Here is a 26,367-nt window from a genome sequence, read left to right as displayed (position 1 = left end):
AGGTGGTAAAGCGACGCATCCTTGCACAGGAAGGAAGGCAATGGGTGTGAAGTTCAGACTGACAACTTTATATACCTCACTGCTTGTGATATTAATGTGGGGGTCCTACTGACACTGGTGAACATGCTCATGTCTGACCCAAACATGATGAAAAAGACACAGGAAAGCTCTCTAGGACAGTTGCTGAGTAGCTGCTGCCCCACAACAGCCCAGAAAGTCACCTGGTGAGCTACAGAGTCTAAGAACTACAGAACCATGATAACTGCCCCAGCTCCTGCGCGAGTAGCTGTCCTGTGCATAGTCTGTCAGGATCCTGACAAGGAACTATGCAGGTCAGTCTAGGCAATTTGAATATAACAATGGTGTGGCATATTCTATTAAAATTAGGAGGAAAAGTGTATACTTAAAATGCAAATAATGCTTGTTGTCATGACAACCCCGGCATTGTTTGCTTCCTGAAGCTTCAGGGTCTCTTTTCATCTCCTCCTTAGTTCTCCTTGGTAGGTTTGAGACCACAGTGTGTGAGTGTATGTGACTGTATGTGAGTATGTATGAGTGTATGAGAGTGTATGTGAATGTGTGTGAGTGTGAGTGTGTGAGTGTATACTGATTGTGTAAGTAACTTACATGTAACTAACCAACTTACATGGTCAGTGGGAGCCAGATGTACCTATAGCACCTTGCCCTGCTACAGACTTTGTTCAAAGTCTTGACATTAAAATGCAATCCTCCATTCTGTAGAATTCTGTCCACAGCTAACAAAAACAGGCCTTCGTGCTGGCTGGGCATGATGCAACCATGTTTTGCCCATTTGCACACACAGTTATTATTACATTCTCAACCCCATCACCAGAGCAGGCTTTCTAGCTTTTGATAAATCTGCATTCTCCAAAAATCAATTTTTAAAAAAGATAATTTAATAACAGTCTGATAGCTTTCTATTCAGGTCACAAATTTGCACATCCACATTGAGTGTGTGACTCACCAACCACCTGAGAGGCAGAACTGCCTAAGGGAAGGGAAGGGAATGGAAATGCAGGTCTGCCCAGCACTGATCTGAAGTCTGAAGTTTCTGTGGCAGAAGTCATTGAAATGCTTTACTTTCCCCTGTCCACAATCCAATTGCAATTAAAATCAGGAGAAAAGACAATGCTCCTTGGAAATAAAAATCCAAGGTTTGGGAAACAAAAGCATTCCATTCAATTACCCATGAAGCTATACAAAATATGAAATATTACAAGTATGTAAAAGTGGATAATTGACTTGGGATTGTTTCTTTGCTTTGGCTATAGCAGAAGCTATACAGTGTTGTTGCTCTCTTCCACCCTTCAGACCTCTTGTGCCCTAGGTGTTTCCAACTCAGGCAAATGGTGTTTCCATCTTTAGCAAGCTCTTGACTGATAGATGCCATTTTGAAACACAGGAAATTGCTGAGGTCTGTGGTCCCTCGTTGGTGACCAGCACACTGGTGCCAGCATGTGCACAGACAGCGGCTATTGGTCAGACACTGCTCTTTCTTCTGCAACTAAAGCCGGAATCTTTATCTTGACCATATCTTTACAAAAGCTTCAAAAGCCTTTCCTCCTCTTCCTCCTTCTCCTCCTCCTCCCCTTCCCCATCCTCCTGTTCCTCCTTCTCCTTCTCTTCCTCTTCCCCATCCTACTGTTCTTCCTCCTCCTCCTCTTCATCTTTCCCACCCTCCTTTTCCTTCTCCTCCCTACCCTCCTCCTCCTATTCCTTGACTCTTCTGGATTTTCAAGAATGGGGGGGGGGGTGGGCTGGGATGTTTCTCAGAGTAGTAGAATGCTTGCCTGGCATACACAAAGCCCTGGGTCCAACCTCTAGCACCCCATGAACAGAGTGTGGTGCTGTACACCTCTAATCCCAGTGCTGAGGGCTAGAAGCAGGAGACTACCATGTACACATGGATAGTCTCAACTCTGAAGGTGGATGCATACCAGAGTCCAGGGCTGGAGTGTTTTATGTTATGTACTATGTTGCAGGGTGTATTCACTTAAGTTCAACATCAATATAGTGACTTTCTAGGATAGGGGAATGGAGGTGGGGGTTGGGAAGATGGGTTAAGGTTGCCTAAGAAGAGGTCCAAGTCAAGAAGTTCAAGGTCATCCTCAGCTAAGTAGTGAATCTGGGACCAGACTGAGATGCCCGAGTACTTGTCTTAGGAAGGGAGGGGAAAGAAATTGAGGAGGTTAACTTGTCTGTCTCCTATGCCTAAATGCTAAGCTTCTTGCTTTGACAACTTGACCTCAGGTTTGGAGGTTGTTGATTGTACAGTCTATAGATACTTTGTTCTTGCTCCAGCTCCTTTGTGGATTCTCTGTCTCCATTGTGCTTCCCGATACATTTCTTCGGCAAGTAGCAGTGCTTTCCTCTGGGTCACACTTTCCCCATAGGTAGAGGGCACCATCTGGAAGAGGATGGGAGTCCTGATTTGTTAACAATAACAGAAATAACTAAGGGACTTGCCGCTGAGGAAAAGTTATGTGGGCTTCCTGGGATGTTCTCTGCTTCTAGACGTGGGCTAGAGAAGCAGCTGCCTAGCCTTCCCACGCACCTGTTGTCTCATGGCCCTGCAAAGGAAAGATTGCTCACGCCTCCGCTCCCACCACTGGAAGGTTGAGTTTGCATGGAACCCGAGAGAGCGGTTATTCTCAGCTGCTACACAACAGCTATCTTTGTACTCCAGATCATTAACTCTCAAGCAGGTTCCTGTGAGAGCACTGGTACCAGTCAGAGTGGACAGTGTGTCAATTGCAGAGGCTGGACTCCCTGACTGTGCCATGGATTCCTTTCTCTGTACCATAGTCTGCCTAAAGGCAGGGCTGTCGAGGAACAGCATTCAAAGTGTGACTTCTGGGCATTTGGGGACATTGAAGTACATGTGCATACTTCATTTTCATTTCTAATGTTTTGCAGATTGCAGGTATGGAATTTCACTAGGCTTTAGAACAAACTGCTAGAGTAACCTGTAGAACCCAGAATATGTACGGGTGGGAAATATGAACAAATGGTCTTAGTGACAGCTGTAGCTTTACAGAAAGGGACACCACTGTGTCTTCTATCTGAGAAGCCACAAGTATCGGTCAGTTCTGGTTACCACGCTGACAATCCCCCAAGGCACATGCAGCATATGAGAGATGCCAGATCAATGCACACCCTTTCCTGGTATTCTTCAATACTGTATACTCTATACAGTATTAATACTTAATACTGTAGGTGAATGGCTAACAAACAAGGTCAAGTGTAAGGGGTGGGGAAGTGTATCTTGATTGCTAATGCTGAATAATTGAAATAGAAGACTGAAGCACTTGGAGAAGGATTCAGTAAAGATTAACGGTCTCAATAAGAAATAGAGAGGAATACCTGTGTTCTTTCCAAGTTCTGGCTATTATAAATAGGGCTGCTATGAACATAGTGGAACACGTATCCTTATTACCTGCTGGGGAATCGTCTGGGTATATGCCCAGGAGTGGTATAGCAGGATCTTCCGGAAGTGACATGCCCAGTTTTCTGAGGAACTGCCAGACTGATTTCCAGAATGGTTGTACCAATTTGCAACCCCACTAGCAGTGGAGGAGTGTTCCTCTTTCTCCACATCCTTGCCAATACTTGCTGTCTCCTGAGTTTTTAATCTTAGCCATTCTGACTGGTGTAAGGTGAAATCTCAGGGTTGTTTTGATTTGCATTTCCCTAATGACTAATGAAGTTGAGCATTTTTTAAGATGCTTCTCAGCCATCCGAAGTTCTTCCGGTGAAAATCCTTTGTTTAACGGAAGAATGGATGCAAAAAATGTGGTATATATACACAATGGAGTACTATTCAACCATTAGAAACAATGAATTCATGAAATTCTTAGACAAATGGATAGAGCTGGAGAACATCATACTAAGTGAGGTAACCCAGTCTCAAAAGATTAATCATGGTATGCACTCACTAATAAGTGGATATTAGCCTAGAAAATTGGAATATCCAAAACATAATCCACACATCAAATGATGTACAAGAAGAACAGAGGAATGGCCTGGTTCTGGAAAGTCTCAGTGTAGCAGTATAAGGCAAAACCAGAACAAGGAAGTGGGAAGGGGGGATGGGAGAACAGGGGGAAGGAAGAGGGCTTATGTGGCTTTCAGGGAGTGGGGGGCCAGAAAAGGGGAAATCATTTGAAATGTAAATAAAAAATATATCGAATAAAAAATATTTAAAAAAAAAAAGAAATAGAGAAGAAATTGATTGGTAGTATCTGGAATGAATGTTGTGGGAACTTGGCATATGTAACCATTTCTAACCTATGAGCTTTTCCAGCCTCCACTAATCAGATTTAGATAGGATACTCCATGCTTTTCACTTGGCCTCTCCCAGGTTGTCTACAGACTCTTAATGCCCTGCCCCCCCATCATTCCAAGACAGACTGCTCAAAGCCTGCCTGACTCACCAGGTCCAGGAACTAGATGCATGAGCGACATCAATGCAAGGAAGTGGCCCCTTAGGAAGATAAAGGAAAAGGAAAGCTCTTTCCATTGTACTTCTTTTGTTTGGCCCAGGGGTCAGGCACACCTGCTGCTGTTGAGTCCTTTCTCTGGAAGGTAGGAAGAGGTCTTGTGCTTCCCAGTGTGTATTGGCTGGTTTTGTGTGTCAACTTGACACAGGCTGGAGTTATCACAGAGAAAGGAGTTTCAGTTGGGGAAGTGCCTCCATGAGATCCAACTGTGGGGCATTTTCTCAATTAGTGATCAAGGGGGAGGGCCCCTTGTGGGTGGTGCCATCACTGGGCTGGTAGTCTTGGGTTCTATAGAACAGGCTGAGCAAGCCAGTAAGAAACATCCCTCCATGGCCTCTGCATCAGCTCCTGCTTCCTGATCTGCTTGAGTTCCAGTCCTGACTTTCTTTGGTGATGAAGAGCTGTGTGGAAGTATAAGCAGAAACTTGCTTCTTGGTCATGATGTTTGTGAAGGAATAGAAACCCTGACTAAGACACCATGAATTAGGTTTTGTCACTTTAATTAAAAGTTCCCAAACTCCTCCCTCTGTAAGAGCCTAGAGATTTGGGGAAATAGTACTGGATCTCTTAAGGGACTGCACTGAAAGATTCCACCTGCCAGTTACAATTCAACAGGTCCTCTCCTTTTAGTGCATGTTTTATGTTGTAAATCATAAACACAGTGTTTTCCCAAGAGCAACTTAAGGAATGCCAGATCCTGCTTGACAGCCTCTTGAAAGCTGGTCAAGTAGCAGTAAGTCAGAGACACCTCTGCCTGGACTTCCAGGCTGCACAAGGCTCAGTGCCCAAGCATGCTGACTTCCAACTAGACCATGTCCTGCCTGGGTCCGTAGCACTCCACGGTGACATAGGGGCCGACACCGACTTTCACAAACTTACTGAAGTCATTTGTGCTGTATTATTGTACACCATAGTGTCATATGGGAATACAGACCCGCATCACTTCTGAAAATAATGTTCCCACAATGTTTGTTTTCCTTTGTCATGAAAATGAGAGGGGATTGTCATCCAAAATTAAGTTCAGATGTTGAACTTGAACCTATGGAGCCTTTCAGGCTTCAGCTGTAGTCTACGCGCTGAAGTGCTTTGCCAAAGAAATGACCTGTGAAAATAAATAAAGCTATGTCTCACAGTCTGGGAAATAGACTGTAAAGTCTCTGCTCTTGGTTTTAGGTAAGGATTGGAGCTGTTTTGTTAGCTCTGCCAGCCTGAAATGTTTCCCCACTGATTTCAGCGGCTTGAGACTCATACGCACTCCACTTGGAGCAGTCAGCTGGGGCTAGTTCAGAAACCCGCAGAACCCACTTGAGCCGTTTGCAAAATATAGGCACCTTGCTTTGTGTTGTTGCTGCTCACAGTGATAGACCTCTTGGGGGGAAGGAGTCTTATTGCTTTTCTAGTTAGCTAAAAAGTAATAGCAGTGTGACTTTCTCATGAGGTTTCCCAGAGTAATTAAAGGCCAGGGTGTATGGAAAAGATCAGTGTACCGTCTTATGCTCTCATGGAAGCTTCAAGAATTTCTTCCCATTGGGTTTCAAGTAAGATTCCAGTTAGGGTTTTGAACTTAGAAGAGGTGTTCATAAACAGTGGAGCTTCTTGAAAACATGGAGCTAATTTACATGGGATTATTGGAGAGAATTGATATGCAATAGGTACTCTTGATAGCAGAGGTGTGTGTGTGTGTGTGCGTGTGTGTGTGTGTGTATGTGTGTATACCACATGTGATCAGCCTGACATGGATACTGAGAACCAAACTCAGGTCCCTTGAGATAGCAGGAAGCACTCTTAACCACTGAACTGTCTTGGTGACCATCTTTGAACATCTTGGCTCTCCTAGCTCTCAGCTTTAGGAACCCAAGTGGATGATCCACTAGGGGTTCATGTCTCGTATCCATGGATTCTCATGAGGAAAGAAAAAGCACTTGCTTATTGCCGAATAGGGTCACCCTTACTCAGGACACCCTAACTCAATATACTCCTGCTGAGAAAAAGAAAGGAGAGATGGAGAATGAATTTCTTCTTAGATTTAATTCATCATTACAGATTATTAATGTAATAAAAGGGGACTCTGGCCTGGAGATGTAGCTCAGTGGTAGGGGGCTTGCCAAGCAGTGCAAGGCCCAGCTTCAACCCTGGCATCAAAAGATAGCGAGGAATTCTGCTTGACTGCTCAGGTCCTAGGTTCAGCTATATAATGTTAATGTTTTTGCAGGGCTTGGCTGTCTGCACAGACTTTTGAGTTTAAAAACTACCCTGTTCTTCCAAGGATCTAGCACATCAACTGTGTATTACTGTAGCCAACATTGGCTCCAGAACATACTGTGAGAAGCTGGACTCTGGGGCAGCCTTCTTATTTTGTTCAGAAGATCCAAACCCACTGAGCACCTGGCTATATTGGACACCTAGTTCTGGAAGGCTTACATCTTCCAAATATGTGGAGAATTGAGTCCTAGAAGAGGAGAGAGGACCAAGGGCTCCCTTCCAGTGAACATGGTGGTCTTACATGAGAGGCTGACATGGGAGCAAAGATGGATAGGAGTGAAGTGATATGGCTGGTGGAGGGGAGACTCTCCAGCAAGAATCTTGGGCAAGTCTGAGCCTTTGGTTAATATGGGCATAAGGAGCCTGCAACAGAGTATAGGTCATGCACAGTGGCTTCCATGTTTCACCCTCACAGGTTGTATCTTCTTCAACCAGGAAGTACTAACTACATGTTTCTAACTACTGAACTGTAGTTAAATGGGGAAGATGCTTAGTATCCCTTCTTAGAGTCCCGAGTGCTTTCTAGCCTGTCTTTGCCCTGTTCAACAATATTAAAGAATGATTGTTAAAAACTTGTTAAAATATCAAAGAATTTCACCCATTGAAGTACAAATTGTGACTGATGCAATGGGTTGTTGCCCTCTTGACTGGTTGTGTATCTCTTCATTAATTTCATCTTCATGATGAATGCATATATTCAGTCTGTAGATTCCTTTTTGAAATGACAAACATCTTACCAACTTCCTCACATACTGATGAGCTCAGTAAAACCTTTGATAGCAGTTCATGCAGACATTTTATCTTCTTAAAGGTGTTAATACAGACTGTTAAACTTAGAGAATGAAGGAAGGAAAGGTAGTGTATTCAGATTGATATGAGATCTTTAAGAGTGTTTTATTTGGGAATACAGAACGAGTTAGCCAGAGGCTCTGTGGCAAGATAAGAACTTTTATCTGGACTCCACTAGACTTTTTGCTAGACACCAGAAAAGGGAAGGGGTGAGAAGAAGTGTTCTCATGTGCCTAGGAGATGGAAGACATTCCTTGGTGTTTTAAGAGACATGTGTTCAGGAGAGCACAGCGCAGAAGTGAGAAAAACATCCCACAGCATCTCACACTTCTCACCGTGTCTTGGCCAATATTAAGCCATGGTAGTTGTCACCCATGTTTGATTCTGGTAACATAAGATTTTTGTTTTAGAGACAAAGCATCTTCATTTTCATAATAAGCCACTTTCATGTACAGTGTATGGTCTCTTTGTTTAAAAAAATCCTGATAAAACATGGACTGTCACCAGCCCCTGCCTGTAATCCCAGCACTCTGGGAGGCAGAGGCAGGAGGATTTCTGAGTTCGAGGCCAGCCTGATCTACAGAGTGAGTTCCAGGACAGCCAGGGCTATACAGAGAAACCCTGTCTCGAAAAAAACAAATCCAAAAAACCCATCCAAACAAACAAACAAACAAAAAGCAAGGACTGTCATGTTCTCTACTTTATACACAATCTCTCTTATTTAGTACTAAACATTGTTACCAGGACTGTCATGAGGGCAGGGGCCTGTTCTGTTTCCTCTTGGAGAGATTCTGATCAGAAATCTTCTTAGAGACTACTCTGAGTGGCCCATTGTTAACATAAATATGTGAGAAGAGCCCTTTCATGGAAATAGATCTGTGGGAGTCCTCTCATCATGCAAGTCAGATGAACTTATGGAAACCGTGATTAATATATGAGCCGAGGAAGATAAACAGTGCTGTGCAGCCAATAGAGAAGCTTTGGCTTGTTAAAGAGAAGATTCGGGAGAACATATAATCATTTGTTCAAATTGCTTAAATACCTGCTGGGTGGTTGTTCATGGGAAAGATTAGACTTTCTCTAGGCTGTTCCCAAGAGACAAGAGTAAGGCCAGCAAATGCCTGAAGTTACAAATAGATATCTGTGGATTTAGGATGAGGGGGAATTGGCTAATAGCTCATGTGAGTGCTGTTTCCCAAAGATGGTGTGATTCTGAACCCCTTCTCAATAGTGATCAGTCACCTGTAACTAACTTTACAAGGGGACAGAGAGAGGGAACTCCATTAGGGTGTCTTTAGGGTGAAAAACCACCCATATAATTCTGTATGGCTTTCCTTGAAAGTATGCAAATATTTTGTAGCATTCTGAAAGTCATTGTCTTCACAAGTCATCCTGACTCTTTTCAGAAGAATGACTGATGTTCTGAAGCCGAGGAAGTGCTGGGCTTCCTGGCAGATGGCAAAGCCACTGTTCTGTAATCATCCTGTGCGTGGGTCCAACCGGATTTTGGTAACAGATGTACTTGATGTGTAATTGTGGCAGTGGTCAAATAATATACCAACACTGGCAGTAGCGTGACCACATTAGCATCTTGTAATATGACAGTGGAGAGATGATTTCCTGAAGTTGAGTGCCTGCCCTTGGCAAGCTTCATATAGAGTCTACATTTTGTTGAAGGCAAGCGTTGTGAAGACCAAAGGAACCAACAGTCCAGGGAGCCCAGCTTTGGGAACCTCTTAGTCTTCTCAACAAAAAAGAGTAAATACGAAGAATTAAGGCTACATATAAGAGTGTAAAGGAGCTAATGTGCTATACTGTATTCTAAATTGGGTTTATTTTTCTATAAAATGTGTTTTTATTTTCTGTAATTTTAATTAAACTATAATTGAATTATTTCCTCCCTCCAGCTCATCTGTCCTCCCCTATTATTCCTTCTTAAATTGATGGCCCTTTTTCTTTGATTATTATGGTTACAAATATATACATAAATACATACATACATCATACATGCATACTTGTCTGACTAGGATGGGGAATGATGAGACTTCTACTAACCCTGGCAGCATATATATTTGCATTGTTCAGATCTTTTCCAGGCAGCCATGTTGTTGTGGAATCATGCATTTGTCCTCCCTGTCATTTCATGGCAACAGTCCATTGTAGACGTCCTGGTCCTCTAGCTCTTACAGACTTTCCACAGCTCCTTTCTAAGAGGTTCTGTGAGCCATGGGTGTCAGAAGCTACTGCTATACAATTTGTAAACACAGGATGGAACTTTTTCAGAGAATGATGAGTTTGGCATGGGAGTAGACTGTAGATAATGCTTATCTAGAAAACACTGAGGTTACTAGACAGGTTCCAAACACTTTGTGAGTCAATCCTAAATTACAGTAGACATTGTAGAGGTAAAGTAGTGTCAGGGAGATGAAAGTAATTGGTGACCGTGTTAGGATTTGATGTGCTTTAGCCCTCTTGAAAACTGTGTCAGGTTCTGGCCAGCACAGATGTCAACACTCTAATACTAGTGTGCCACCTCTGTCTTTTTATATATATATATATTTCTTTATTTATTATATGTAAGTACCCTGTAGTTGTCTTCAGATACCCCAGATGAGGGCATCAGATCTCATTAGGGATGGTTGTGAGCCACCATCTGTAATGTGGTTGCTGGGATTTGAACTCAAGACCTTCGGAAGAGTAGTCAGTGCTCTTAACTGCTGAGGCATCTCTCCAGCCCCGTGCCACCTCTGTCAAGTCACCTGTTGATGTGAATAAGCTATTACTGAAATGGCAACTCCCATTCGTTTATGTTTCTGCTATGGCTGCTTTCCTCTCACACAAGGGCAGATGAACAATGGTGACTATGTCCTGTGCATAGCCTGGGATACACCTATCAGGCCTTTCAAAGTAGTTCGCTGACCCTGTGCTTGCTGGTTAACCTGCATGCTGGTATGTTCTGAGAAAGTGCCATTGATACTCATTCTAAGATGGAAGAGACAGGCTGCAAAGTTACTGTCAAGGGCTTGTACCTACCTAGGGTATCCCCATTTCCATCTGTTCACTGGACCTGATCTCAACACTGTCACCAACTCTTTGTCATTCATTTGAGTTTTCTCAGTCTCCTGGATCATGGAGGTAGGCTAATAGAATAATCTTAATCCATCTGCCCATTTTTCTGTTAAAAATTCTAAACACAAAATAGATTATCATCTATTATATTCATTAGTCTCTAGAAATAGTTTCATGAAATTAGAAATAATAATTACAATTTCATGCAAGAAGGTGGCTCTTCATTAAATATAAGGGGGTTTCTTAATCCTATATGTTTTCTAATGGCATTTCTCTTACACAAGGAATAAATTTTGTTGTTCTAGTTGCCTTTCTTATATAATGGAAACCATTGGAATAAAACTCACTTCAAGTACTCTGACACATCCTTTGGGTGGCGTCTCTTGATTAAACCTTAACCTGTTTTCACTCTTGTTGACACAATCATAGTATATTGCACATTGCAAGATGTTTTAGCCACTCTAGGCAGGGAAACGTGTCTTTCTTCCTTTACATATATTATCTAAGGACCGTATAGACTTTTGACAGTTACCTTGCAGACTTGTGACTTTAGCTGGCTGAGTAAATGTTGCTTCAGTCTGTCATTAGTGTTCTGGTGAACAACCATAGACCATGCCAGTCACAATTGATTATCCGTTTGGAAAGCCTATTCTTGGCCTTAGTAAGAACATCTTACATTAGAGAAAATTCTAAAATACAGGACTTGTATTTTATCATTTCTGAAACAATCTTCCTAAAGGATCCTATAATAATTTAAAAGGAATTTACATATTCTTTTTTTCCCTTTTTTTATTTATTCGATATAATTTATTTACATTTCAAATGATTTCCCCTTTTCTAGCCCCCCACTCCCCGAAAGTCCCGTAAGTCCCCTTCTCTTCCCCTGTCCTCCCACCAACCCCTTCCCACTTCCCCGTTCTGGTTTTGCCGAATACTGTTTCACTGAGTCTATCCAGAACCAGGGGCCACTCCTCCTTTCTTCTTGTACCTCATTTGATGTGTGGATTATGTTTTGGGTATTCCAGTTTTCTAGGTTAATAACCACTTATTAGTGAGTGCATACCATGATTCACCTTTTGAGTCTGGGTTACCTCACTTAGTATGATGTTCTCTAGCTCCATCCATTTGCCTAAGAATTTCTTGAATTCATTGTTTCTAATGGCTGAATAGTACTCCATTGTGTAGATATACCACATTTTTTGCATCCACTCTTCTGTTGAGGGATACCTGGGTTCTTTCCAGCATCTGCCAATTATAAATAGGGCTGCTATGAACATAGTAGAGCATGTATCCTTATTACATGGTGGGGAATCCTCTGGGTATATGCCCAGGAGTGGTATAGCAGGATCTTCTGGAAGTGAGGTGCCCAGTTTTCTGAGGAACCGCCAGACTGATTTCCAGAGTGGTTGTACCAATTTGCAACCCCACCAGCAGTGGAGGAGTGTTCCTCTTTCTCCACACCCTCTCCAACACCTGCTGTCTCCTGAATTTTTAATCTTAGCCATTCTGACTGGTGTAAGATGAAATCTTAGGGTTGTTTTGATCTGCATTTCCCTAATGATTAATGAAGTTGAGCATTTTTTAAGATGCTTCTCCGCCATCCGAAGTTCTTCAGGTGAGAATTCCTTGTTTAACTCTGTACCCCATTTTTTAATAGGGTTGTTCGGTTTTCTGGAGTCTAACTTTTTGAGTTCTTTATATATATTGGATATTAGCCCTCTATCTGATGTAGGATTTGTGAAGATCTTTTCCCAATTTGTTGGTTGCCGATTTATCCTCTTGATGGTGTCTTTTGCCTTACAGAAACTTTGTAATTTTATGAGGTCCCATTTGTCGATTCTTGCTCTTAGAGCATACGCTATTGGTGTTCTGTTCAGAAACTTTCTCCCTGTACCGATGTCCTCAAGGGTCTTCCCCAGTTTCTTTTCTATTAGCTTCAGAGTGTCTGGCTTTATGTGGAGGTCCTTGATCCATTTGGATTTGAGCTTAGTACAAGGAGACAAGGATGGATCAATTCGCATTCTTCTGCATGCTGACCTCCAGTTGAACCAGCACCATTTGTTGAAAAGGCTATCTTTTTTCCATTGGATGTTTTCAGCCTCTTTGTCGAGGATCAAGTGGCCATAGGTGTATGGGTTCATTTCTGGATCTTCAATCCTGTTCCATTGATCCTCCTGCCTGTCACTGTACCAATACCATGCAGTTTTTAACACTATTGCTCTGTAGTATTGCTTGAGGTCAGGGATACTGATTCCCCCAGATTTTCTTTTGTTGCTGAGAATAGTTTTAGCTATCCTGGGTTTTTTGTTGTTCCAGATGAATTTGATAATTGCTCTTTCTAACTCTGTGAAGAATTGAGTTGGCATTTTGATGGGTATTGCATTGAATCTGTAGATTGCTTTTGGCAAAATGGCCATTTTAACTATATTGATTCTACCGATCCATGAGCATGGGAGGTTTTCCCATTTTTTGAGGTCTTCTTCCATTTCCTTCTTCAGAGTCTTGAAGTTCTTGTCATACAGATCTTTCACATGTTTGGTAAGAGTCACCCCAAGATTCTTTATACTGTTTGTGGCTATTGTGAAGGGGGTCATTTCCCTAATTTCTTTCTCAGCCTGGTTATCCTTTGAGTATAGGAAGGCCACTGATTTGCTTGAGTTGATTTTATAACCTGCCACTTTGCTGAAGTTGTTTATCAGCTGTAGGAGCTCTCTAGTGGAGTTTTTTGGGTCACTTAGGTAGACTATCATGTCGTCTGCAAATAATGATAGTTTGACTTCTTCCTTTCCAATTTGTATCCCTTTGACCTCCTTATGTTGTCGAATTGCCCGAGCTAGTACCTCAAGTACAATATTGAAAAGATAAGGAGAAAGGGGGCAGCCTTGTCTGGTCCCTGATTTCAGTGGGATTGCTTCAAGTTTCTCTCCATTTAGTTTGATGCTGGCTACCGGTTTGCTGTATATTGCTTTTACTTTGTTTAGGTATGGGCCTTGAATTCCTGTTCTTTCCAAGACTTTAAGCATGAAAGGATGCTGAATTTTGTCAAATGCTTTTTCAGCATCCAATGAAATGACCATGTGGTTTTGTTCTTTGAGTTTGTTTATGTAGTGGATTGTATTGATGGATTTCCATATATTGAGCCAACCCTGCATTCCCGGGATAAAGCCTACTTGATCATGGTGGATGATCGTTTTGATGTGTTCTTGGATTTGTTTGGCAAGAATTTTATTGAGTATTTTTGCATCGATGTTCATGAGGGAAATTGGTCTGAAGTTCTCTTTCTTTGTTGGATCTTTGTGTGGCTTTGGTATCAGCGTAATTGTGGCTTCGTAGAAGGAATTGGGTAGTGTTCCTTCTGTTTCTATTTTGTGGAATAGTTTGAAGAGTATTGGTGTTAACTCTTCTTTGAAGGTCTGATAGAATTCTGCACTGAAACCATCTGGTCCTGTGCTTTTTTTTGGTTGGAAGACTTTCTATGACTCCTTCTATTTCTTTAGGCATTATGGGACTGTTTAGATGGTCTAGTCGGTCCTGATTTAATTTTGGTATTTGGTATCTGTCAAGGAAATTGTCCATTTCCTCCAGATTCTCCAGTTGTGTTGAGTACAGGCTCTTGTAGTAGGATCTGATGATTTTCTTGGATTTCCTTAGTTTCCGTTGTTATATCTCCCTTTTCATTTCTAAGTTTGTTAATTTGGATACTTTCTCTGTGCCCTTTGGTCAGTCTGGCTAAGGGTTTATCTATCTTGTTGATTTTCTCAAAGAACCAGCTCCTGGTTTTGTTGATTTTTTGTATGGTTCTCTTTGTTTCTACTTGATTGATTTCGGCCCTGAGTTTGATGATTTCCTGCCTTCTACTCCTCCTGGGTGAAATAGCTTCTTTTTGTTCCAGGGCTTTCAGGTGTGTCATTAAGCTGGTAATGTATGCTCTCTCCATTTTCTTTTTGGAGGCACTCAGGGCTATGAGTTTTCCTCTTAGCACTGCTTTCATTGTGTCCCATAGATTTGGGTATGTTGTGTTTTCATTTTCATTGTGTTCTAAAAAGTCTTTAATTTCTTTCTTTATTTCTTCCTTGACCAAGGTATCACTGAGTAGAGTATTGTTCAGTTTCCACGTGTATGTGGGTTTTCTGTTGTTTCTGTTGCTATTGAAGACCACTTTTACTCCATAGTGATCAGATAGGAGGCATGGGATTAGTTTGATCTTCTTATATTTGTTGAGGTCTGTCTTGTGGCCAATTATATGGTCGATTTTGGAGAAGGTACCATGAGGTGCTGAGAAAAAGGTATATTCTTTTGTTTTAGGATAGAATGTTCTATATATATCTGTTAAATCTAATTGGTCCAAAGCTTCAATTAGTTTCATTGTGTCCCTGTTTAGTTTCTGTTTTCCTGATCGGTCCATTGAGGAAAGTGCAGTGTTGAAGTCACCCACAATTATTGTGTTAGGTGCAATGTGTGCTTTGAGCTTTAATAAAGTTTCTTTTACGAAAGAGGGTGCCCTTGCATTTGGAGCATAGATGTTCAGGATTGAGAGTTCTTCTTGTTGTATTTTTCCTTTGACCAGCAAGAAGTGTCCCTCAGAGTCTCTTTTGATGACTTTGGGTTGAAAGTCAATTTTATCTGATATTAAAATGGCTACTCCAGCTTGTTTCCTGAGACCATTTGCTTGTAAAATTGTCTTCCCGCCTTTTACTCTAAGGTAGTGTTTGTCTTTGACCCTGAGGTGTGTTTCCTGTAAGCAGCAAAATGTAGGGTCCTGTTTACGTATCCAGTCAGTTAGTCTGTGTCTTTTTATTGGGGCATTAAGTCCATTGATGTTAAGAGATATTAAGGAATAGTGATTGTTACTTCCTATCATTTTTGACGTTATTTTTTAAATTTGATTGCTTAACTTCTTTTGGGTTTGATGAAAGGTTACTATCTTGCTTTTTCCAGGGTGAAGTTTCCCTCCTTGTATTGGTGTTGTCCTCCTATTATCCTTTGTAGGGCTGGGTTTGTGGATAGATATTGGGTAAACTTGGTTTTGTCATGAAATATCTTAGTTTTGTGATTCTACTTTGAATTCTATTTATAGACGTAAAAGACTTCGACTTCTACCAGAGGAATATATTCATGCCTCTCCCTCTCCATATATCCTTTAATTATTTGCTATATAGTGATGCAATGAAAAATTTTGTGAGGCATACCCATATAATTGTGAGTGAACAGTATGGACTACATTTCCGAAAATATATTTAACTCAATTGCAAAGGTTAATATACTTCTTATATTTAAATGGTTACTGCCAAAATGTACTTGGTTGATCCTCGTTGGGCTCAGCACTAAGGGCTAAGACTGGCGCCTGTTAGAGACAGTGTCCTATGATCGCCATAGCTCACACTTACTGAGCTTGTGCTGGGTGCACTTTTTCCAATGTTCTGGTTTGTATTTTTATGCCCTCACAATGACACTTTTGTGAGGCAGTCATGGGAAACTAAAGGCGTACAGCAAGCCTCGGAATGAGCAAGTGATGGATGTTTCGCCTCCATGTCTACAGCACAGTCAAGTTGGAGGTGCTAGTGAGGGACAGGCCGAAGACGTAACTCTGTGCTTATCCCAGAGTGAGTGAAACTAAGAAGCAATGCCAAATGATTCTCCTGTGCAGAGTGATGTTGAGAAAAACAGCCACTGTGCATTTTAAAAAGAATAGAGGAAGATTCCTTGACACTGACCTGAGATTTTAATGAAAATGTTCCATTTGGAGATGACATGAGCTTAGAAAGGACATCTCCTAAGATATCTAGATTTTACACATGCACACGTGCACACACTTAGGGTAAATAAGGAAAAGAGCTTAAACAATAGTCACCTCAGGCTGGAAGTAAAGGCAAAGTGTCAACGGTGAGCTCTGTCCAGCAAGAAATCTCAGCCATCAGTGTCCTGCTATCTATCTCTGAAGGCCTCCTAACGAACAGGAGGGATTGTATCAAAGGCATGCCAAGACAGCACACATGTGGGTGGCTACTGAGTGACAGTTGGACTGACTGTTAACAATGAATAGTTCTGCCACTTAATCACTGGACAATGTAAATTTTTACAAGTTATTGACGTTAGAAGTTGAGGCTTGGAATTAAGTACAGTAGAGGTGGTGCCCGATGATGTCTCACTGTTGGACTCTTAGAGCTTCTAGGAACTTCAGAAATGTCCTGACCTCTCCCCTTTTTTGAGAAAAGAAAAATATCCCCAGATATATTTATACGTACTCAAACTGTCAACTGAGTCAATAAAAAAGAAGTCTCAAGAATTCCATCTTCAGATGGCCAAATCAGTAGCCTTCCCATTATACCTTATCTCTAAAAATAAGTGGCAGGTGTATATATTCTCAAAACAAAACAAAACAAACAAAAAACAACCAAAGGAAAAAAAGCAGAGAATTTAATAAATTCAGACACTTGTTTCTGTTTTAATTATTTAGCATACCTTCTAAAGATAATTCCCATAAATGAATGTGTGTGACTTTTCAAGAGGCAGCCAAGGTCCTATTTTCATTCTAATGTGTCAAATACCATGACACAATACAATTTTTGGGAGGATAATGCTCATTTCAATTTCACACTACAGTCCATCGATGAGGGGTAGTCAAGGCAAGAACTCAAACAGGAATTTGGAGGGAGGCCTGCTCACTATCCACAGCATTACCTCTGACCACGTAACTCATTTCACAGGCAAAGAGGCATTATGGGTCTGGAGTTTCTCAGAGATTCTCCATGACCATGAATAAATTTTAATAAATAAAAGGCTTTATTAAGTGCTGGCTAGGACCATGGATGCTGGCCAAGACCACACCCGAGGCTGGAGATGCTCATCAGAGTATGGTGCTGAATTATATTATTTAGGAGTTTATAAAGAAAAAACTCATGAGGCTACATACTTCCTGTGTACGTGTAGTCAAGCACACGTCCTGTGCGATTGAGGGCAACCAAGCTTGTATACAGAAGCAAGAGCACAAGGTCTGTTCTCTCACATGAGCATCAGCCCCCAGAATTTCAGGATGTTAGCTGTCCCTGGGCAAGTGGGGCTTACAGGTTAGACACATTTTTGTTTTATAGATCTCCTTTACACAGAAATTTAAACTTAAAATATAATGTTAACCATCACACAGGTGCAGCAGGAAGCATAGAAGAACACTGCCTGATGACTTATTTCAGTTGGTTTCTTTGTACAACCTAGGTACACAGGCTCAGAAAATATGTTACCCACAGTGGTCTGAGTCATTCTCTATCAGTTGTTAACAGCCAAGGCAGCCCCCCAAAAACGTTCCACAAGCCAGTTTGATCTAGGGAATCCCTCAACTGAGGTTCTATGGTGATTGTTTTTTAGATTGTGTCAAGCTGACAGTTAAAGCTAACTAGGACACAAAAGTGGATTTTAATGTGAATTGTCCCATCTTTGGGTAGACTAAAAAGAACATTTATTATGAATCCAGGATTTGTATTTACTTCTCAGTGTCATGAACTGTGATCAGTAACTTGTCTTGGGGGCCTTATTTTGTTTTTTAGATAGATATTGCTATGATGTCCAAACTGGCTTCAAACTCATGATCTACTTCAGTCTCCCATGTGCTAGGATTATAAATGTGATCTACCATACCTCATTACATCTTAAGAGGGAAAAAACAACCTCTCTTTTTCATAGACAATAGTAAGTCAATATTGAGAAATGTTGTAATAGGATTGGAGAAGGCAGTGAAAATGGGTTTAGCTGAGTGATTGATGTGCCCAGTATTGTTGCTGGTTCCATCACATGTGCTGCATCTATATAGTCTTGATCTTTCCTGCTTCTTCCCTAGAAGAAGGAACTAGAACTGAGACAGGTGGGTGACCCAGAGGGTACTGTCAGAGGCCCAGGACATACTTTCTCTTTGGCAAGGACATACGTGCTGTCAGGAAGACTGCAACTTCAAAGTGTCTTCTCCTTTGGCATGTCTCAGTGTCCTGTGCTTTTTATAGGATGCTTACCCTCTTCCCTCCAACTCCTACCCAGAAGAGTTGGTTTCTTTCTGAGTCCTCAGTGAGACCTACAGACTTTAACATTCACTCACCCTAGAGCATAGACTCAGACTTGCATTTCCTCTGGCTACTCCTTCATCCTTCTGTATGTAAGGACCAGGGCTGCACAGGCAGTTGGAGGTGCATTGCCAAAGGGAAGAGCTCCAAGAATCCCCCCTGCCTCCTCTTCCCAGAGCAGTATCAGCCGGTGCATTCATATACATGGCATGTGTAATTTTCCCAGCACCGAGACACCGGAAGTGAAAAGAGCCCCATTTGACTGCAGTGTCTACTCTTAACTGTCAGTATTATTCAAACATTTCAAAGTGCAAAGTCTTCCTTCTACGCACTAGTCTTCAGTTTCTAAAATAATCTCTGTTTTGTATCCAGGACTATGGAGCTTACAACAGACAGGCTTTTGTGGAACCTTGGACATAGGACTTGATTTTGTTTGCTTTGGAAATTTGCCCTGGTTTGGGGAGAATAGAAAGATCTGGCACCTTCTATTTCATTTTATAGGTTCAAATACCATTGAATATCACTGAGGGTTTTGGCTTGTTAAACACGTTGGTAGCAGCAGGGTTTTGCTAATTTTAATGCTCCTTTTAAGAGGAAAGCTTGGTTCAGCATTTATCCTGCCACTCCAGCTCTTTTATTAACATGTTAAATTATAACCAAGAGCCATTCTTAAAACTCCTCAGGCTTTCTGAATGTTTTTAAATCCCAAGAGTGTAATCCTGCCCAACTTCAAAGCCACTGCTATACCGTGTCCTCATCATCCAGCCCTGTGTCCCTTGCTGCCACTCGGGTGGCCCTGTAAACAGCCATTTTCCTTTTGTTATGACTGCTTGGAATGGTTTTGAACTGTATTTCTTTCATCACACCTAGGTAGACCCACTTGAAAGTATCTGCCTAGAGACAGTGGTGTGTGTGTGTGTGTGTGTGTGTGTGTGTGTGTGTGTCTGTGTCTGTGTCTGTGTGTGTGTGTCTGTGTAGGGGAGTAATGGTGGCTCTTAGCTATACTCTCAGCACTTGGAAAACTGAATCAAGAGGATCTTGTCACAGTTCAACAAATGAGGCCAGCCTGGATTACAGAAAGAGGGAGAGAGGGAGGGATTTTTAGAGATAAGGTCTAAGTTTAAAATTAAAATCTCCTCCTAGAAATCATTCTCCTGAGGAGCAGTGTATGTATGTATGTATGTATGTATGTATGTATGTATGTATGGGCTTCTGAAACTAAGAAAACTGAAGCCAGCAGTAAGTCCTACATGGCAGTGTCTTCTCCTAGGCTAACCCATTATATCAGTGTGCTCTCTGAATGGAAAGCCCTGTTTACATGGATGTCTCTCAGCACAGAGGTGTGCAGAGATCATGGAAGCCAAGCACAGCATGCCTTCCGGATGTGCTTGGTGTGTCTGTGCAGCAGAGACTACAGCTGACAGGGAGGTTTAGGTTCAGGTGTGTCAGTGAACTCCTTCCACAGATGCGCCAGCTGTTGTGGCTCTAGGTCCACTGGGGCTGTGAGGCACATCTAGCTGAGGTGGTTTGGGGTTTCAGTTCTTTTTAACAGAGACACACTCTATTTTTCTAACAAAGCCCCTGAGCTAGCTCAGCAGGAGAGCTGTGCCTGGGACTGACGTGTGTCCTCTTATCACCTCCACCCAGGTGTCAATAACCCACTTTCAGCCACATCAAATGAAACCCTCCTTCACAATTTTAATGTCTGCTGGAATCTGAATAACTGAGAGAAAAAAATCTAGTCACCAACTGGCCATGTCTCTAGTCACTGTCAAGGCAGGTCTCTTTCACTCTTGAATTTCATATAGCTGTGTCATCCCCATGTAGTCCTCAGTGTGACATGGGACCTAGAATATCCTTTTCAGTATCATTATGTCACTAAAGGAAAAACAATTATTCCCTGGTGTGAACTCAATTCCTTCCTCAATGGCTAGAATGTGTCCTTTCGTCACACATGAAAATTTAGCTCATTCTCCCTCCCCCAGCCCCCTATGGATTGGGAAAACTATCATAGTATTGATGAGCTGATACTGTTAAAAAAAAAAAGTGTCTCCTGTATTCTAGTGGCTTTGCAGACCACCATCCTAGATGCACAGGACATCAGCTGTACTGCTCTGTGTGGGCCTCTGGCAATGTATTATCTTTTTACCTTTTCTTACTTTTTTTTTATTTTAATTTTTGTAGGACCAGGAAGAAAACAAGGGAGCAACAAGTTGGCCCGAGTTCTACATTGATCAGCTCAATTCCATGGCTGCTGTGAGTATAACTTACATCCTGTGACAGTCTAAAATAGGGTGCAGAGTACACAGTTGCACAAGGAGTGAATTGAGTAAGACCTCCTGAATGCCATTACCTTTCCAAATTCCATTCCAAACACTCAGTGTTTGAGGTGTTGGCGAGGAGGGCCTGAAATGTTGCCTAGTGAAGTGACTTTTCTAGGGTGTTTTAAATAGAATCTACACACGCTAACATATGATTGATCTTAATGTTATAAGAGGAAATGCCATTTGAAACGTGGCTTGTTTTTAACTTGAACTTGCTGTTGCTGTGACTAGTTATCGGGAGCTTTGCAACACTCCTGTGGACTGTGGCTCGTCTAATTGTGGAGTGACTGAGCTGCCCCTTCGTCATGCTCACACCTATCTCCTTCTCTCTGGGAACTTAGTTCCTTCCTTAGTTCCTTCTTGATTTCATGGGGTGAGGGTGGAATGCCCTCAGGAAAGCTGTGGTCTATGGCTAGCAGTTAAAATGTGTTCTCAGTATCTGAGTTCTGGTCTCTGAGATGTTAGCACTCCAGGCAGCTTGAAGATCATCTATTAATCATAGCTAAAATTCACAACAGAAAATAAGCCATTAGCCTTTGAGCCTTAGTAGCTTAAATCCTGTTGCCATTGACGAAAACTGAAGGTTGAAGTCGGCCTCACTCGGCATACTCAGGATTTAAGATGGGTTATATCCAACTCTAAGTTGGTAATATCAAATAGAAGGTAGTTTGCCGAATACTCTACTCTTTCCTGCCTTCACGCAGGTCCTCATGGAGAATTGTCTTACTACTCCGTTACTGCTGCTCCCACTGCAAAAGTTAAAAACCAACCAGGAAGAGCATTGCCTGCTCTTATTTAAGTTCTGAAGGGCCTTGACTTTCAGTCTCTTTCTCTTCTTTCCTCTGTTTCTTTCTTATTCTGCTGTTATACCTTGAATAATAAACAGCTGGGTAGGAGTGACCAGGTCTGCACAAATTACAGAAGAGACCACAGAAGCATTTGCCTGAGGGTTTATAGCCTTAAATACAGAAGAGGAGAGAAGATCCATCCCGCATCCCACATCCTCCAAACCCCATCCCATACACTGCTTCTCCAGCAATGAGGAAGCGGAGACATCTGTGTCTGTGTGGATAAGCTAACAGAATGGGAGGTTTCTGAAGACTGCAGTGACATCTCTGTGCATCCACCCAAGTCATAATAATTTGGAGCCATTCACCATTTCTAACATGTAGAGGTTGTATGTGAGTTCTTGTTCCTGACTATGAAGAAAAAGGAACTGTCAAGCAGATTGCCTCTGCGTGTAATTCAGTTGGCGTTGTTTGATGTGTAACAAGAGAAATGCTAAGTTAAGGAATTCTCTGTTCTGAATGGAGAAGTACTAAGTAGTGTGTACTTTTCTCTCCTCAGATATGAGAAGTTGTACTGATCTGTCTGTTAGTGACTTTTGTGTCTAGGGGAGGCTTACTCTTGAGTTTCAGGGTCCTTGATATGCCTGTATGTGGCCCTTCTTCAAACTCCTCACTTCCTCCTCTCCCCTGGACAGCTTTGTTTGCAGCATTGTTGAATGGACTATACTTTGGTTCCTAATCTAAAGTCTTCCCTAGAACTTCACAAGTCTATTAGATTGTGGGACTTTGCCATCCTTTATGTGTCAGACATCTGGCACAGCTTTGAAATGCTTCTTCCATTAGGCCGGAGGCATTATCTTTCTAAGGTCAAAGATAAAGAGCATTAGCTGACCATCGGTTAGCCAGGTCTCAGAAGGATAGATGCTTAAAGAAGCCAGGGACCCAGTAACAGCAGAGCCCCTGCTGAGTTCTCGTTCTCTCACCATTCTGGTTGTCACTAGTCCTTGCTGCCTGTAGTCCTTGCGTAATGTCCTAGAGACTTCCCCACAGCACACAGCAAAACCCTGAGACAGGACAGCGATGGTACATAGTTCCTCCAGATCCTTCACTGTCCTAGGAGCAGATCTCTGGCTGTGCTTGGGGAACTGATGAAGAGGCATTTGTCCACATTGTCATCATCTGTCATCTGCAGCATCAGTGGCAGCTACTAGTGAACTGCCTCATGTGACATGAGCTGCCATGCTATTCATAGAGTCTGAGTCTAGAGGCAAGTCACCTTGCCCAAAGTCATCAAATTAAGAAGTGGCCATCTAATTAGGGATTTAAGCCATCTGTCTGAACCCAAAGATAACCTCACAATTAGTCTCTCTTCTTGGTTTTGACATCTGTGGGGTACATGAAAGAGGTTGGGGGGTGGGGGGATTCTTCCTTCTCCCCTAGGTACACACTGTAAGAACTGTAGTCTGACTGTTCTGGAAAAGGAAAACCATCTGCTTTCTTTAATGCCTCTAGAGTCTGATAAAAATGGTCCAGGCTGAGAACAGCCACACTTGCTGTGAAACCCGCCTTTTGTGGAACAAGTTATATTACATTACGTAGGCTTCATAACAAGAATGCTTGGTTCTTTAAAGGGCCCCTGAGTTACCTGTCAGCTTTTAAAAAGTCAAAGAACGTATGAGAGGAGAATGGCCCAATAGGCTTTAGGGGAAGCTTTGGGGGAAGATGTGATACAACGTTTGCCTTGCCCAGTTCACATCAAGCAAGTGTTTCAGGCCAGAGTGGTTCTGGCCTGTGCCCAGCCACATCTGTGTACTGTGCCTCAAGGTGCATCCCAGCAGCTTTCCACAGAAGGTCCTTGTCAGTGCGTATTTTGTCTTTTGCTGCCTTTGTGTGTGAGCAGACACTTAGGACTATCACAATACCTGCCCTGTATGTATAGCAGTGTATACTACTTGTGTGACTTGGAGACTGACTCTAGAAATACAGGCTTATCGCTATTATCAGCTGTAAGTTGCAAGGAAACTTCTAAAGTTTGAACACTTGAGGCTTTCTATAAAAAGCAGCATTGGGATGCTGCTCTTTATAGGTTCATCTATTTCTGTTATACAAATGTAATCTCAGATCCAAATCTAATGGTTTCATATTAAGGAATGATCATGGCCTTTCTGCTTTAATTAACCATATAGTTACTTCATATTGGTGCTATTGATTGAAACTAATTAATAATAATAATAATAATAATAATAATTCTCTTAAGATGATTTGTGAACCTAAGATAAAATCCTCCATGCGTTAGGGAAGGGAGTTTCAATGTAATTTTCTGTGGCACATCATAAATCTCCCCACTCTAGGAAGGACACCGCCATCTCCATGTTCAGAAGCCTTCTCCACCTAGCATTGCTCAAATGGGGAGTACATGCACGTTTGTCTGGTTTGGGTGGCCCACCATAAAATGCAGTTTGAGTTCAGTATGGTCTTATGGAGTTAAGCTCCAAAACAAGGAGCAATACCTATTATAAAGGCCTGATTTGGAGCTGCAGATTCAAAGCAATCGCTGAGACTCTAGAGAAGTCCAGCTGCCGCTGGAGACTGAATGCCCTTCACGAATTCACCCTGAGTTTTCCACAGGAAATCTGAAGAAATTCACTGCCTATTTCTGTACATAGCTTCTTCATCTACGATCCTCTGGTGACAGCTGTCAAGACACATGGCCAGCAGAAGGACAGTTAGCCTAACAATAACAACTCAAAAGCAAAAGGCCCCTCCCCCAGCTGCTGTAAATGACACTGGTTTTTTTTATTAGCTTTAGGCCTGACACTTTTTTTCCTCATCAAAAAATCAAATTGGGTTTTAATTAACATATACTTACATTGGTGCTATTGATTGAAAAAATAGTAATAATAATGTCTCTCAAGATGATTTGTCAACCTGGATCATTAGGTCCCATAGAGAACCGTTAGGCTTTTCTCTCTGTGTGATCACTTCATTGTCCACAGCTTGTTACCAGAGTTGATAACAGATAAGGCCAAGGAGACATGCACGCAGAGCAGGTGAGGGCCAGTGATTCTGTGGTAAAGGCTTCTGGACTAGACATGGGGCAGGAAGGCTGTTCTAGCATAGCTAGGCAGTCACGGATGAAAGGAAGAGAGAGACTGTAAACCTTGTGGTTTTTGTGACTTTATGTCACTTAGAGACTCAGGAGATGGTACTTTAACTTCTTTCCTCATTGCTTTGTTAAAATACTCTGAGAAGTGCAACTAAGGGAGAACACACAACTCAAGGCATCAGGAATTTGAAGGAGCCGCAGTCAGGACCAGAATAGCAAACGGCAGTCCTCAGCTTGCTTTCCTCACCTACAGGCTGGCATATCCTGCCCAGGGTCTTTCAGCATCAACTAATATACTCAAGATCATCTCCCGTAGGCATGCCTGGAGGCCCATCTCCCAGATGATTATAGGTTCTGTTGAGCTGACATTTAATACTAACAGTCATAGACACATAACATGTAACATACAACATCCAGATACAGTGAAAGACCCTCTCAAGAATATGGCAGCTAGGGCTGGAGAGATGGCTCAGAAGTTAAGAGCACTGGCTACTCTCCTATAAGCCCAGGTTCGATTCCTAGCACCCACATGGTGGGTCACAGCCATCTGTAACAGTAGTTCAAGCAGTCAAGGGATCCGATGCCCTCTCTTGACTACCTCAGGGATTGTGTGCACATGGCATCCACATATGCAGGTGAAACAGTTATACATATAAAATGAAAATAAATGCTTTTCAAAAAAGAGAATATGGCAGAGTGTTGTAGAGCAGGTTACTCAACAGATACGCTCTACCAGCTTTGTGGCACCTGGACTATAGATACATGTGTATAGTAACACACACACACAGTAAATACATAACTACTGTCACTGAGGTCTGCTTATCTAGAGTCTGCTCCTGCAGCGTCAACATTGCCTGGAAATTGTAGGCATCTTCAGGTTTTTCCTCAGACTTGCCAAGCCAGCTGGAGAGGCACTGCCTGAGTAGTTCTTGGAAGTGTGTGTGTGTGTGTGTGTGTGTGTGTGTGTGTGTGTGTCTGTCTGTCTGTCTCCCTCCGTTCCTCCATCCCTCCCTCCTTCCTTTCCCTCCCTGTCTCCCTGCCTTCCATACCTTGATTTCTAAATGATGTTGGATTAAGTACTTGTATTTACTCTGAGAGTAGAATCTATATTAGTATCAGATTCAATTTAATTATTACGTTAAAACATTTTTTGAAGTAAAGAAATCCCTTCCACCTTGATTCTGATTTTGACTAATTCTAGTGATCCTGTGGGGAAATGGCTAACCCTTAGTTTCCAGAACGCTGTACCCAACTACAAGTCTAGCTTCCTCTGTCAAACACAAATGGCCATATCTGCATCAGGGCATTGTGATGCAATAATTACACAAACATTTGTGCAACTTAACCTCTTCTAAAATGTTTAAACAGTTTATTAAAATGTCATTTACAATTTAAAATCTAACTTATAACACAGACAGAACTTTGCATTGTTCTTGATATCATTCTATGTTCTTACTGGCT

At 42.0% G+C, this 26,367-nt stretch overlaps 1 protein-coding gene across 3 annotated transcripts in view; it reads left to right on the top strand.

Annotated features, from left to right (window-relative positions):
• Window positions 1-26,367, top strand: part of Daam1 (dishevelled associated activator of morphogenesis 1) — a 164,601-nt gene that overhangs the window by 93,689 nt on the left and 44,545 nt on the right. For all 3 annotated transcript variants that reach the window (XM_052185688.1, XM_052185687.1, XM_052185689.1), the window contains one exon: window positions 20,873-20,944. In XM_052185688.1, coding sequence (XP_052041648.1) covers window positions 20,873-20,944 — 72 coding nt within the window. The remainder of the gene's footprint in view (window positions 1-20,872; window positions 20,945-26,367) is intronic.

Source organism: Apodemus sylvaticus, chromosome 6, assembly GCF_947179515.1.
Source record: "Apodemus sylvaticus chromosome 6, mApoSyl1.1, whole genome shotgun sequence".
Lineage (NCBI taxonomy): Eukaryota > Metazoa > Chordata > Mammalia > Rodentia > Muridae > Apodemus > Apodemus sylvaticus.
Note: the sequence above shows the minus strand (reverse complement) of the source record. Positions and strands in the feature narration are given on the sequence as shown.